Source organism: Caretta caretta, chromosome 11, assembly GCF_965140235.1.
Source record: "Caretta caretta isolate rCarCar2 chromosome 11, rCarCar1.hap1, whole genome shotgun sequence".
Lineage (NCBI taxonomy): Eukaryota > Metazoa > Chordata > Testudines > Cheloniidae > Caretta > Caretta caretta.
Window position 1 is genome coordinate 36,140,732 of NC_134216.1, and position 16,291 is coordinate 36,157,022.

Genomic DNA, 16,291 nt, shown 5'->3' on the forward strand with positions numbered 1-16,291 from the left:
ATCTTTAATGAAGGGTTAAAAGGATTTTTAATGGTGTGTTTGGTCTCTATATACAAACCCCAAATCTTGTTAAAAACTGTTTAATGTTGGACAGAGACAAGGTCTTGTTAACACTTTTGACTCTTCGGGTGCCTTTATTCCACCTAAATTAATACAGCGACACATCACAGAACTACTACGCTATTAAGCCTGATTGGTTCTCTCTGAACAGGAGAAAAACTCAGGACCTTAACTGCAACAGTATTTCAGGTCAGGATGAGGTATACTGGAGATAAGGTAGGAGCAAGATTACTGGGAACATGGTTGCTCTGTTCCTTGCCATCAGATACACGCTCATGAAACAAATAAAAGATAATCACAAAATTTATTAATTATTTAAAAACAGCCACCACAACTGAAGCTAAGATATACCAACTAAAGCCAAGCTATTGAAAAAGTAATGCCTATATTCTGTCTAAATGCATGCCTTAGTGGTGGGGAGAAAAACAGATGAGGCTTTAGTTGGGCTTTATTTTCATTGATATATGTTAATCTAAGAGAATTCTGATTTGTACAAATATAAAAAATAATTCTTTTTTAAAAAAATTGAATCAGTTTCATCCTTTGTTCAACACTGACAATTTCAAATCAGGGACACCAGCAATTAAATTAGACATAGCTATTCATTGCTGGCCAGTTTATTAAATATGGTACATTTATTAAAGCACTCTAACATATTGAAATGGAAATGGATTAACAATATTTAAAACTAAACCACGATAGCATTGTAACAATTTAGTTCTATTGCAATTGGAGGTCATATTTTTTTCAGTACACAGACATGGAGAAAACTAATTTATATTATCCTTTGACAGAATTGTGTACTCAAAAAGAATTTGTGAAATCTTTCTAACCAAGATTTATGATCCTAAAACCCTTTCCATTATAATATTAATGGTAGGTTGTGACAGACTGACAATTTCCTGCAATATCCTGAATGGACTTTATTGACTTAAATTAAATGTTATTGAATAGGATTAATACCTTTGGGTCAAGTGTATTAAAAATAAAATTGCATATGTGTTGTTGTGAAATTGTATGTATTTCCAGGGGAACGGTAAATGGGAGAACTGCAGTGGGTGAGTAGGCAAATTCACTCAGATTGTAATATCTCCAGAGAAACCCAGCCCTGGAAAAGTGAACATGTATGAGCTCAAACTAGATTCTCCATGGACTAACAGACAAAGCAAGGGGTCTTGGATAAATAGCCTGGTTTTAAACTGGGTTAGGGCCTTCTTCCTGATTCAGCAAAATGGTCCATGGAGGACCCCAATCCTTAGGGTAGGGTTGGAGGGTCTGGGTGCTTGTTCTGAGCTAAAGCTATGATAAACCAGTAATCACAAGGAATAAGCCTTGCGTGAGGGTTTGAAGGACTGTTCCTGCCAGAATCCATGCTAGGGTTAGGGTTAGCGCTGGTAAACTTATTAGCACGTGTGTAGGCAGTGGTGACCTGGAGCCAGTTTTCACCGGTTCGCTAGAACCGGTTGTTAAATTTAGAAGCCCTTTTAGAACCAATTGTTCCTCGAGGGACAACCAGCCCCGGAGCACCCATGGAGTTGGTGCCTAAGGCACCACTTTTGATGTGATCAGTGGGGGGAGCGGCCACTCCCCCTGCTCCCCCCCAGCTACGCTACCCCGCCCCTAGGAGCCAGAGGGACCTGCCGGATGCTTCCTGGGAGCTGCCCCCGGTAAGCAATGCCAGGACTCCCTACCTCGCCCCCCGGCAGGTCCCTCTTGCTCTTAGGGGCAGGGTGGGCACCCACTACGGTGTCCCACGAGACCCTCCTGTCTGGTTCTGAGGTCAGTCAGGGGACAGCGGAGGGGGATGGATGGGGCAGGGGTTTGGGGGGGGGGGACATGACCTCCTCGTGGGGTGAGTAGGGAACCGGTTGTTAAGATTTTGGCAGCTCATCACTGTGTGTTGGTTCTTTTATTGTTTTTAATACATTTTCTCTGTAATACTTTTTACCTTAAGACTAAAGTAGGCTTGTACAGGAAGTGCTATGTTGTACCTCTGTAGCAATTCACCTCTTTAACTAAAGAGAAAGCAAGAAGGTGTCCTGGGGTAACCTCTCTGTGCTGGGAATAACACAGTTAAGGCAGGGAACTGTGCAGCCTGGAAATACCCCAGTCAGAAGGGAGAGTGGAGAGACAACAGCAAAGTCTGAGGGAGGGTGCCTTTGTTGGAAATAAGCCTGAGGGGAATAGAGGGGCAGTTGCCCTGAATTGTGAGACAAGTTATATTTCTATAATATCTTATGAGTTAACTGAGCATTTAAAATGCAACCAGAAAAAGAAAATAATGGTTTTAATACCACTAACATTTAAAAATTATTGTAAAGCTCAAGCTGATTTGAAAATGGCTGTAAAAGGCCTTCATCACCACATGCATTTCTTTGCATGAACATTTTTAAATTAAATAGAGTTTTTTACAACTATGTAAAACTCCTGTAATTCTGAACTTCAGTTACGGGGTTCTGAATAGAGATGTCTAAAGAGTCAATCTTTTAAAAGTAAGAATACTCAAGAGTCTGCAGGAGTGCTGGAACAATTTGTATAGTGGGGGTGCTGAGAGCCACTGAACCAAACTGTAAACCGTGTACATGCTGGAAGTTACTTCAAACCAGGGGGTGCTACCGCACCCCCAGCACTCCTAGTTCCAGCACCTATGAGAGACTGAGTACCTGCTGTTAATAACTGGACTGTGTATTAATGACATGAAACACTAACTGCTCTAACTGAAACATAATCATCTAGTCTGGATATGTGACACCAAACTGAGATTGTGCTATTTGGGAATAACTGCACAAAAGTAAAATCCTTAAACCTAACTGTACTCAGGAAGCGTATCCTATCCTATATTCTTAGAGTAAACCACCAAACCTCTCAGTACTGGAACAGAACTTAATAACCACAGTTTGCACTACCTAATTTCCACATAGTATCCATACAACGCAATATCACACATTCAAAATTATATATATTATATCCCTTAACATTTTCCTTAACATGTAAATTAGGAATGGAAAGAATGTATCACTCAATTAAGTTGATTTTTCTGTTTTCATAGGAAGCATTATGATGTCTGTCCCTTTTGGGACACATTCGTCAATCTATTCCTGAACTGGAGTTTAAAAAGCAGAAACTCAGTAGCAGTACAAAAACACTGAGCTGTATAAGCAAACACTAATTGTGATGTCTAGTGCATTGACAGATTGAAAGCCAGGAGCTCTGGAATTCTAATTCCACCTCTTACATTCATTCCCTCTATCTCAGTGGGGGATGAAAACTATGCAGGTTTTAGCAACCTTCATGGAACTTAAAGGGAGGACAAGATGGAAGAGTTTTGAAGAGCACCAAGAAGTCAGTCTGTGTGCATAAGGATAGCTGCAGGTACAATGCCTTGAAAAATAGTTCTCTTAGTAAAAAGCTAGTTTAGTTTTAGAAACATGGAGTCTGGCATCCAATACGTTAAATAGTTTCTTCTTTGAAAGAAAGAGTGGAGGGGCTTAAATGGAAATTGAAGTGAAAGGCCACGGAAGCTAACATAGAGAAACACTAAAAGTAACAACAATCACAAGGAGAAAAGGCTGTCTGACAGCCAGGACAGAAGGGAGGTGGAACATGAAGGACGACAGATGCATCAAGCAAGAGTACAAGTTGTAAGAAGAGCAGCAAGGAAAAATGTAGGGGGCCATTTAGCCCTGATACCTGCAGCAAAAATAGGAGAGGATTAAACTGAAAGAGATCCTAAGGGAGGTTACTAGCCCAACCAACAATTAAGAGGCCACAAATTAAATGAAGCCAACAGCAAGACAGAATTGGCAAGTAATTCTAATTGCTTATTATAGTGAGGTGTGTGGCCTGAGACGTATGTTTCCCAGATAAAGAAAGTAGGACTGTATTCAGTCTCCATGATACCAATAGAATGTATATCACAATAAAGGTGCTGGCTAATGTAAAGAATGCTGGGGAATCCCCACTGTTTGTAGTCCAGGAACAGAAAGGCTACAAATGCTGTTGTGGTGGAAGGTGCATCACATAAAGCTCTGGAGTCAGACCCAGACAAAATTGTTTGGTCACAATATGATCTGGGTCTCTTTTTGTTATTAAAAAGTTAAAGTCTCCATCGCAAAATCCATTGTGGAGGGAAATCATTCTGTCTGTAACATTGTATGTACTCTGTCAAATAAGAGACAGCGAGCCTGGCTTTTCAGAATATGGAGGGAGCAAGGTTATCTCTGATTTCAGCCCAGCCACACGCAGCAGGTATAGAGAGCTCATTGAAATGAAAAAGCATTTAGAAAAGAGGAACAGGAGTCACACTTTTGTATCAGATGAGCTGCATGTTTTGCAAAGAGCAAAAGACTTCCATCTTCTTGAATGGAAGATCGGTGATAAAACTGTTATATTAAGGTGAAGATTGGCAATTATCAAGATGACTCTTCTAATGGAGCACCCAACAGCAGATGTAATTCAGGTTTGACTTCTAAATTTATAGACTTAAATTGTGGAATTCAGTTTCTGTTTTGTAGCAAAACTGTAGAATGAAATAGGGAGTGTGGAATGTTAGTTTTATGCTCTCGATTAAACTATTTCAAAAACTGTAGCCACTGAATTTAATCTGAGTCAACATTATGAAAGCTAAATTAATAATGCTCAGGTTAGCCTTTAATTTCTAATTGACAGAGGTCTTTCTGACCATCAAGGAAAATAAATAACTAATATTAAGTGACATCATCTAAAGTTCTGGCATGGCCCTACTTGAAAATAATTGGTGTATTTCCCCACTCTTTCTCAATGAACTATTTAGCAGTGCTATAAATATAGAGTGTCTTTGTTTTTACTTTTGGATTTCACTATATGGTATAGTTACTTTGGTTATTACATGATTATTAAGGAGCAAGAGAGCATCATATTCCTACTTTCATGTTGTTTTCTTGAACACTTACTGTTTCATCACTGATCAGCTGCCAGATGCAGAATTCTCTCACAGCTACATTTATGTGCAATCTTTAGAGGTTGCTCTCAAAATTTTTGTGGTGATTTATTTATTATGCAGGCACTAACATAATGGTATTCTTTTTAAAAAAAACATTAAAATGCTCTGCCTGTATAAATGGCATTACTAATTATCCCTTTTCTATCAATGTTTATTCATAATTTCATCCTTAAGACATGAAATAGCTTGATGCAATATTAATTTGTTTGAAGACTGTTACATTCTGAAGATGAGATAATCGTAACCCATTGTTGTTTTTGAATGTGTTAAAAAATTAACCCGGTATAAGCAGGTGAAAGTAAAATGAGGGAGAAACAGTCTTTTTTTTTACTCCACAACCTCTCAAATGTAATGAGGGCAAAAACTGGAGGTTGCACACTGGATGTTCTTAACAGCTACACTAACTATCAGCTTCAGACTGCAGTGCTTATTTATTTATATAGGTGACATGCAATGAAAGCAAAACTGAAAAAAATATATAATGCCTTGACGCTACTTATGCCATAAGGGAAAAAAAAAGTCAAACCAAAAAATATCCTGATGCAAATATAAATTATTTCTGAAGCCTTCCAAAAAAAAATAATTTCCCCCTCAGTCCCACTCCCTCAGTCCCACACACAAAAAAAACCAGATATTTTAGTTTTTAGATGAACTGAACATTAACACTAAAGCATTGTTTGGAACTGAACAATGCTAAATTACTACAAGCCTTCCAGAAGAACCTCCCAGGAGAGTTATATACAATACAAGAAAATTGCATTTCAAATGAAATAAGTGAGGCAAAAAGGTTTACTTTAGGTCTGCCTCTTGGCCCACTTTGACTGTACCCTAAGGACACCTGAACAGACAATTTAAAGCTTAAGCTAACCAGTGAGACTTTAAAATTTTCTCAGTTACATCAACAATAAAGAAAAATACATGACAAGCTTATAGGAATATAAAAAGGATTTAAAAGAAAAAAAGTCAGACTAAGTTAAAAATATATTTTGGGTCCCCCAAGATATATTAGAGAGATCTGGCTTACTTTCCCAGTCCCCTCTTTAAAGGCAAAGGGAATAGAAAACCCTCTAAGAGCCAAACAGAATTCAGAAGCCAAAGCATCCATCCAAAGACACTGGTGGCGAAGGAGGCTGCACCGAACTGTCACAAGACAAGGAAAAAGAAAAGGAGGACTTGTGGCACCTTAGAGACTAACAAATGTATTTGAGCATAAGCTTTCGTGAGCTACAGCTCACTTCATCGAACAAGGAAGGAAGTCCATAGTTGCTGCTTTAAAAGCAAGAATAAGAGATGCAATATAAATAAAATCTAACATGGTGAAGGCAAGCTCAAATGAGGACACAAACACACTATTTGTTGAAAATGGATGAAATTTTTTTAAAAGCCACAAGTTTATTTAACTTGAATCTGATAAACCTCTGTAAACCCAAGGTCTAATCATGCTAGTAGCTTAGAAAGATGGAATTCTCTCATTCCTTGTACTGGCTTCTGGCTCATTTCTATGTTAATCAAGACCTGCTGTACTGATACACTGCGAGCACCATACCGGTATCACCACCCCTTCTCACTCAGAAAGACACTTATTCTTCCCAAACTTGGACTGACGCCCATCTGTCCAAGTAGTGGATGATTTGATATCCATTCTGCAAAGAGAAACATGTGCCCCATCTCTTCAATGTTGCAAGACAGAAAGACTATTCCCATTCACGCCCCTTTAGCAGATGGGATATTGAAATGGAACTCAAGAGACCTGGGTTCAATTCGCAGCTCAGGCAGACACATTCTCTGTGGTTTTGGGCATATCATTTAATGTAGCTTCTACCTCAGGTCCCTGACTGTAAAATGGGGATATATGGCCCTCATCCACTAGTAAGTACCTAGATCAGTGGTGGGCAACCTGCAGCCCACGGGCTACACGTGGCCTGTCAGGGTAATCCACTGGCGGGTTGCCAGACACTTTGTTTACATTTGCACAGCCACCCGTAGCTCCCCGTAGCCGCGGTTCACCGTTCCCAGCCAATGGGAGCTGCGGGAAGCAGCACGGGCCACGAGGACGTGCTGGCCACTGCTTCCCGCAGCTCCCATTGGCCGGGAATGGCAAACAGCAGCCACTGAGAACTGCGGGTGGCCGTGCAAATGTAAACAAACAGCCTGGCGGCCTGCCAGCGGATTACCCTGATGGGCCGCGTGCAGCCCGCAGGCCACAGATTACCCACCACTGACCTAGATGATCTATTTGATCACACACCCATCAATAAGGGGCATGAAGTTTGAGATCTTGTCATATAAATAAACCCTGCACTAGCACCATTGCAAAAGCTATGCATAAAAAAATCAGGGAAGTCACAGTGTACTCCTGTAAGAAGAAAATTAAAACCTGCATGTGATGGGGTGGACTAGTCCGAAGGCCCTCTGTTAGAGGTCTTATGGCCCTGCCTCTGCTCACTCCAAAAAAGAGCAGAGGCGAAGTCCTCCAGGCAGCCTAGAGTGGCTGCAAGGGAGCAGCCAATCAGAGGGACTGCTGGAGCAACCAATCACGGACCAAAAGGGCCACATAAAAGGAAACAGCAGCAGCAGAGCAGTCAGTTGCTGCTTGGAGCTTGAAGAGGGAGAACTGGGTGCCTGGCTGGAAGAGCAGCAGGACCTTGGACAGATCACTGCAGACAAGTTGAGCCCAGAACTTAGCCAGACCAGGCAAGGGTATCATGATGGGCCCCGCTGGTCTGGTTGAAGACTGAGCCCAGGCGAGGGCTGCTGAAAGAACACTAACCAATGGTACCGAGAAGGGACCCTGTTGGGCTATTAAAGAAGGCAGTGTCTCCAGGAAGGATGCTGTTACACTGCACCACTAACACTAGTGTACCTACAGGCACATAATATTGCAGAAGCCAAGCATCACTTTGAAAAAGCATGCAGGGGAGGGCAGCAGGAAGATGTACTCAATGGTTGTGCACTGGAGAAAAGAAAGAGCTCCATGGTATACTGTAACCTAATGTTAGGGTCAACCTATAAAATAAGTCTAGCCAATCAGGTGTCCCAACACAGGCCAATGGCTTCAGGCAATGGCAGCACGCTCTCCTACAAAGACATGTACCATTGGCAAGCACCATATTTTGGTTTTGTGCAAGGTAATGTGGGAGCAAACTAGTCTCCCTTGTTTCCCTTCAGAATAAATAATTTTGAAATTTTAATTCATTCCAGGCTTAGGGTCAGTCTTCACACGCCTAATTTTGCAAACTCTTATACACACAGAGTAGGCCTTACCCATGTAGTCCCACTAAAGCCAATAGGACTATTCATTATTTACTTGGTTCATTTGTTGTAATAAAAGGATGTGAAGCACATTAGTTACCTTACATTTGTATTGCCATTGTCTCATTTCCTCATTAAGAGGAGAGAATACTAACTGAAAATGAAAAGGTTTACACAATGAAAATATGTCTCATTCTAAATACACAACTAGAAATAGATACCAGAAAAGGGTATATGGGGCTTCTAGAAAAGTTAGTCTCTTTATTAGATTAGATTTTGAAAGGAGAAGGGTAAAAAAAAAAAAGTGTCTCAAAGAAGCCTCAAAGTAATCTACCATAAAATACCAAAATCACTTCTAAAAAAATCGTTGTTTTTTTAATTTAAAAAAAACCCTGAACAATGCCCCATGCTTTACAATATCCTATTCCGATAGTGTTACCATAGTAACAAGGTCATCATCAGTAGCCCTAATATATTACTTCATTTTTGACAGGGGAGTTAGAAATCTCTCTTTCAAATATGCATTTAACAAGCTCTGTGAGAAAGCACAGCTTACGAGATCATTCCACTGAAGCAAAACAAGGAAAAACACGCACAGTGCTGAATGGATCATCTTTTATGGATCATTCCCATGTACATTTGTCACATTTTCAGAAACAAGACTGCCATTCTAGCTACTGTGCCAACACTAAAAAAAATATGCCCTATGATTGGCTTAATTATCAGACAGTGATCAAACAAGACAAATAAATGGTTATGTGAAGCAATGTTCAAACAGTTATGCTAACAGCTCTATGGTGTATGAAGCTACTTCACATACAAACACTGAAAATACTGCATAAACAAACCCAATGGATAAAAAAATTAATTATACGTTTCCTTACTATGGCAATTTCACTGAGGACACCATTAATTTAACTATAGATAAATCAAATGTTTGGGTTTATGAAGAAGAAGCATTAGAGCCACAAACACCTTGCTGTAGCAGAATTACAAAAATGATTACCACAACAAATGCATGCAGTGAACCATCTGGAACACTGCAATGCCAAGTATTACTCGAAGTGCAGTAGAGTGCTGGACTGCAATTTCTGCCTGCTCATTCAGCTGAGAATGATGTAATGCTGTTTTTATTTACTGTATAGGTCAACCTTTTTTTGTTTTCCCCTATTTGTTTTCCAGTTCTGGAATTTGAAATAATTGTTTTAATGAACAGTGAAATGTCAATATTAATTACATTAATTTAATTTAACATCAGTTCCAACTTGACCGTCCCCTATGTGAAAAACAGTTAGACATGACATTTCAAGGACATCTACTCTCAGAATCATCATTTCTGAAATTACTGTCTTCGAAGGAGAGAATGAGAAGAAATAAAATATCTGAGATAGTATGTACAAGCAACACATCCTTATGAAAAAGTAGATTTAATCTAATAATTTTAAACCATTACATATTAACCCAAAAAACATGCAACACAGCATTAAGGGTGTGCTGTAGCACAAAGATGAGCAAGAATACAGAATTTTAAGACTGAAACACCATCCTCAATCCATACTACTTTGAACCGGATTAGGCCATTAAGGCACTGACTTCCTTTTGCACTCATACACCATTCCGGGAGGAATTCTGGAATAATTGTGTCTTAGGAGCCATGATTTCTCTGCCAACACTCCACCATGCGCGGGGAATATGCCCACTGAGCATCCTTTGTACAGTTGGCTTGCTACCTAGACTAGTACTAGAGCAGAGCACGACTATGGCCATACTTTCCCCTTTGGAGTAATTCACACGCCCAGATGCACAATGGAAGCAGTCCCTATGCTCTTCCAAACACACAACTGCTACTGTAATGGTCCCTTGCTCAGGAAATGGAAGAAAAAGAATGCCCTTCCTTGAACCAGGCACAATCTTTCTTTTTTGTCGATGGAACCTGCTGCAATAGTGGGCGATCTTGCATGCCATGTGTAAAATGTTCTAATCCCAGGAGACAACTGCACAATGTAGGTGAGTTAGGGATGAGATGTCAGCCATAATGTGAGTAAACTACAGAAGAATTTAAAACACCACATACGCAGCTGCATCCCTTCCTTTTCCCTATATCATAAATTCTAATTTCAATAGACCTGAATGGCAGGTTTAAAACAACTTTTCATTTTGCTATTAGTAAAATGTATGTTATTTCCAATCCTTAAAAGAGACAAGACTTGGTGTTTTAGGTCTACACATACAAATGCAAAATAATAAATAATAAAGTTCATAAATTAAATAATAAATAATAAAGTTCACTCTGTGGCAGCCAGAAGTGATAAAAAAAACACTTACACTAGTGGGCCAAGGGTTGTCGTCCTTATCATCACAATGACCAGGATTACAGTGGTTAAAATCAGAGAAATAAAAGATACCTGCAAATTACAATCCAAATGTTTTATCAGTTCCTTGGTCAGAATTTCAGTAGTTTTAGCAATGTATTACTCATTTGAAAACTTTCTTCAAAAAAGTGAAATTAATAGCATAACTACATTTTTTAAGTGTCTGCCTTTCCATAGAAGCAGGTCTTTGTTTTTAAAGAAGCATTCCAAGATTTCCATGTTTTATTTGCTGTCATTGTCTTTTAACAGCTTTATGACCAATTGAGCCTTTAGTCCACTGCTACTACAAAGAGTCTTGTTTGCAGAAATGCTGGGCATCTCTGGTTCCCCCTTATTTCATTTAGAATTGTGAGTGCAGACCCACTGTAGCTATCATTAAAAAAAAGCTTATTTATGAGTAAATGGCAAATGCAATTATGAAGGTCCAGGATTTTTATTTATTTATTTATTTTTGTCGACAGACCAACGTTTGTGTAGCAGCATATATGGCTCCCTGCCCTTGTATTTTGAGAATGCAGGCTGGCTAGTCCCTTCCTGTGAACAGCAATGTTTTCCTGTATTTGCGTAGTTGTATAACACAACATGATTTGAAATTATGAAACATCAGACAGATTCTACCCAGATGTAAGCAAGTACAATTTCATGGAAGTCAGTGGAGTTGCATCTGCTGACAGCTGGTCTGAATTTGGCTTTATATCTTTTAGGACACATGAGACATCTATAAATGTTTTACGCTTGAGGTGTTATAAAGCATGCAATTGTAAAGACATTTAATATACATAGGCATTAATTTTGCATTCTGATAAGCAAGGACATAAGTGTCCACCTGCAGAGATGAGACTGAATAACTGGAGTAAAAATCTGCCCTGATTGGCTACTATTGCTTCCCCGCTGTCATCATTATACAAATGATTTGAGCTACATTCTTAGGGGGATATGATGATGTAAGATGAAGTAGCTGCAAACCAGATTGTGGTCGCCCCTGGGCATAAAAAGGGTTGCAGTTTGCAGCATTGGTCTTAGAGCCAAATGCAGCCCACCAAATTCACCTTACTTCAATCAGTTGAGTGGCCTTAGTAAGGAGAGGAGCTGATTAATACTCTAGGCAAGCCACCAAAATGTTCTACTCTTTCATTACAAATTAAAATTCATTTCAATATAAGCAATCCATGCCTGTGAAGAAAGCGATCAAAAATTCAAGTTAATCTAAGACTGATTTCAGAGCACAGTGAAGAAAGTTCATTTTGTTGAAAGTTCCACATTAAAAGAACTAGAATTTGTTTTTAATACTTTTAAAAATTAGCAATATTTGCAAGCAATCCAAGCAACAAAGGTGATATTTACAATAAATGAGATTTTATTCATGCTAAGAGGGAATGTTTGCTCATTAAACTATTTAGGTCTTCTTCTATAGAAAATTATAATTTAATGAAATTACAGAATGTTGAGCTGTTTTATACTGCTAATAATTCCATCATTTCAACATTTACTATAAGTATATTTCATTTTCATTCAATCAAGTTATCATGAATTTAAAGTGCTTGTTCAAAATGTTTAACATGCAAGTGTGATAAGTCCCTTTACATTCATTAAGGACCATATTGTGATCTCTTTTCCCATGTTGTATAGTACCATGCAGCATAAGTATTCCCACTGAAATTGATGTACTTAGTTGGGGCAGTAAGGTACTACCACATCGGGCCCTAAATTTGATGTGTGGTTTCTTTAGGAGGGAAGTAATAATTTAATCTCTCAGCTAACATGATGTTATTGGCTTGTATTCTGTTGTACTTAGGACTTCAGAACAAGTCCATCAGCACCAGAACTATTCAGTCATAATGTTAAATTCACACAATAGGACTCTTCAAATGTATTCTACTCTCCTAAAATGCACTGAAGGTTCAACATCCATTTAAGTCAATGGAAAGTCTCCCAATGATTTAAATGGGCAGTGAAACATGCCATGAAATCCCAATGAAAACAACAGGGAATACACGAAAGAAGGGAGAACAGAATAGAGATGTGTTTTGCAAAAGAAGATTTTAGCCTATCATGTGCTTTACTGTGCTGTAAAAAACTGTTGGCAGTGTAACTGGACATTCTCTAAAAATATAATAAGCTGCATTTAAAACAAAGATTTGATATAATTGAACCAAGATATTCATTGGCATTATGATTTACCTTTGCCAGTTTTGCTATGTCACGATAGAGAGACATAGGCAGGGTAAAGATGATGGTAATACACAGAATAATGACTTGGCGGTAAGTAAGTAAGTTATCTGGACCAACTAAAACAAAGGAAAAAATTATATATTTAGATTTCTCTAAGAAATGGATGTAAGGAACAGATAAGTTAGATTTGAAACCCTAGTAGCAATGTACTTTAGACCGTGCCCCAAAACTGAAATCAAGGAAACTCCTACAGATGTCAAGGTTAGGCATTACCTGACCTTAGGATAGGTACACCTGCCCAGTGCATGCTCACAGGGATTTTGTGAGAATAAGTTGAGTACATGCCAACATACGTACAGTATTGTGTGCATCTAACTATGAAATTCCGACCCAACGTGCATAGATATATTATAAACATCCGTCATGGGTGGGATTTTAGAAAGTGATCAGTGTTGGCCAAACTACTCCCACTGAAATCAGTAGAGTTTTACCACTGACTTCAGTAGAACCCAGTTAGGCTAAAACTCAGTGGTTTTGAAAATCCCATCCTACCTGCACATATATAGCTTACAACAGAAAAATCTAGCCCTCCAACGTGAGGTCTGAAGCAACATCAAAGTTTCAGCTGGGTAATCCATCAGGCAAGAACAAACCCAAGAGTGTGTCTTGGCCCATTTACTCTTTGCTTGCATATGGCAGCAGACAGAATTTGATGTGCGGCTCCAAGTGAACCCTGGTTTTATTATTGGTAGTTTGCTCAGTTGAATAGGTTGGTATTGTTTTAACACTCATGCTGAGAAGTCAGATTTTTTTCCTGTGTATCAGAGGATATTTTATTTTTAAAAAATCTTTTAACGGGGCCACAATATTTTGGATTTATCATATTAGAGAATGTCCTAAGTGGTACATTTGTAATACATGTTCAGCTATGTAGAAATGTTATTGTTTAAACAGACATTAAAGAAACAATTTGCATACAATCTAACATTGATCAACAGAGGAACAACAGTTCTGGATGATTATCATAGCTGATACCATTAAGTCCCAGAGTGCAGGATATGCACTGCACCGGCTTAAGCCATGACCTTGCAATCATATGACTTGGCACAGGAATCTACTACCATCAGGTAGTAGGACTGGAGCTGTAGAGTGCAGGAGAAGCACATGTAGATATTAAAAATATATAAATAAGGTTCTTTTAGATTATTAGGAGACTGTACAATAGGTAATTCATGGAGGAAACAAGGGCCATATTTACTTTAGACAGTGGTTCTCTACCTGTGGCCTGGGCCGCATGTAGCCCAATTAGCACACAGCTGTGTGTGCTAAAGGGAGCCCGTGTGGTGGGGTCTGGGTTTCCACCTGCCCCGGCGTAGTGTGTTGGGGCTGCCAGTCTTCCCCACGCGGCAAGCACCAGGGGTCCTGCAGGGTGCGGGGTCTGGGGCTCCAAGCTAGGGTCGGCAGTCTGGAGCTGCTGCCCAGCCCCCAACCTCCAGGGCAGCCGCCCGGCCCCATGCAGCGGGAGTCCGGGGTTGGGGTCCGGGCTGCTGCTGCCCTGCCATCTGGCCCCTGCAGCCCAGGTAACACATTGTGGGCCGCAACTGCTTTAGACTGACACTCTACCTAGTTAACCTCACCCCAAAAAATGTTATATAACCACTTACCTCCAGGAATTGTTTGAAAAACTTTAGTCAAAGTGTCTCCTGTTATTATGTTGTAACTAATCATAGCTTTAAAAAAGAAAGATTGCTTTAATACACATCAGATATGATATAAAGGCCCAAACATATATTACAGACTTTTAGATTGCATGCAGCTGAAACCCTTGCCCCCCATCCTGGCTGCCTCTTTTTTGGCTGATTTTCTGATCTCCCTGCTGCATTCAGCTGCTCTTCACAGATCTCCTTTCATGTTTGTTTTAAAAGTTAAATCAAGAGTTACAGAAGCAAAACTAGGAGCATTAAGTAATAGATGTGAGGACTTGAAAGGGACCCAGACAGATGAGCAAGACAGTTGAATTTTGTGCCCAAGGACACTTACTTCAAAAGGGAAAAAAGGCTTTTATAATTGCCTCTGCTTTCAATAGTGATTCACGGACAGTCAGACCACTTTCAACTTCTAGTTTCTATTAGAAAAACCAAATTATGTGCATTCAACAGTTCTTGTTTTATTTTTATAGCCAGTCCCATGGGATGCCAAATGCATGGAGCTGTATCACCACTTACTGTAACTTGTAAAATCAGCTATTGTCCATACTTGTTCAAGAACAGTAGTTGATTTTACAAGACACAGTGAGTGCCACTAAAACTGAACATTTGTCCATCTGCAGTGATCCAGTTCCACAGCGTCTCAGATTTAAAGATAGGAAGATACCAAGATTACTTCAAGTAGCTCTTACAGAAACACACATTTTAAATGGCAGCTGCTATTCACTATGTGGTGATGTGTGTCTAGATAAGTGAGAGCCGGACAGAGGCAGTAAGTTAAAGGTTCCCTAGCACTAGTGCAGAGTCACTGAACTCTATCCAATATAATGGCAGAGGGACTAAAAACGATAATGCAAAGAGAAAGCTAAAATACAGGGCTCCTCACTTAGGCATCCATTGACTTTATTAGGAACCTGAATAAGGACTGAAGGATTGGGGTCCAAATTTACACACACACATTTCTGAACTAGAAAAAATACACACATGTGGTCTTTATTACTCTATCTCCATTCATTTATACACACACAAATCCTACAAACACTTAACTTTACTACTGTGACAGTTCTGTTGGACTCAGTGGAACGGCTCAAGATACACATGTGCTTAAGTTACTAAGTCTTTGCAGGTTACTTCCATGGTCTTTATTATCCTCCTCTATTTTCTCTGATAAAGCAACTATTATTTTCCATACAGAAAGATTATGGGCCAAAGTTTTCCAAAGTAACTAGTGATTCTGGGTGCCTCTATTTTTGAATGCCCAACTTGACATGTTAAAGGGGCGTGATTTCCAGAAAGGGCTGATCACCCACTCTGTGGATTTCAGACCCCTTTAATGTACCTCATGTTGAACACCCAAAAATGGAAGCACCTGAAATTACTACTCACTTTGGAAAATCTTGGCTGTGGTCAATAGAACACATTTTTACATTTAAAAAAAAAAGATAAAGAACCATATATTGAGGCAGTAGTCTCACATATGTGTTCTTTCCAACACACCCGGACCTATCACTGGCCCTTGAAAGCACAAGGTTCAAATATAACTAGAGTGAAATCCTGGCCCTACTGAATTCAATGGACGTGTGGCCAGTGACTTTAATCGAGCCAGGATTTCACTTTTTAGAATGTATATGATAACCTGATTAAATACATATTAGCATGTTTTCTTATTTCAAGTAAGCAAATATTACAAGACAAACTCTGAAGCTTTTGATTGTTCTATAAAGATGTTGTTTATTAAAAGGATTTAT

The 16,291-nt window shown here is 39.3% G+C and overlaps 1 protein-coding gene across 5 annotated transcripts in view; it reads right to left on the minus strand.

Annotated features, from left to right (window-relative positions):
- Nucleotides 1-16,291, minus strand: part of SLC38A11 (solute carrier family 38 member 11) — a 41,981-nt gene that overhangs the window by 14,742 nt on the left and 10,948 nt on the right. For 4 of the 5 annotated variants that reach the window (XM_075117897.1, XM_048870101.2, XM_048870099.2 and 1 more), the window contains 3 exons: nt 14,502-14,567; nt 12,847-12,953; nt 10,619-10,698 (listed from right to left, as the gene is read on the minus strand). In XM_075117897.1, coding sequence (XP_074973998.1) covers nt 10,619-10,698; nt 12,847-12,953; nt 14,502-14,567 — 253 coding nt within the window. The remainder of the gene's footprint in view (nt 1-10,618; nt 10,699-12,846; nt 12,954-14,501; nt 14,568-16,291) is intronic. The other variant, XM_048870102.2, reaches the window with a different exon arrangement.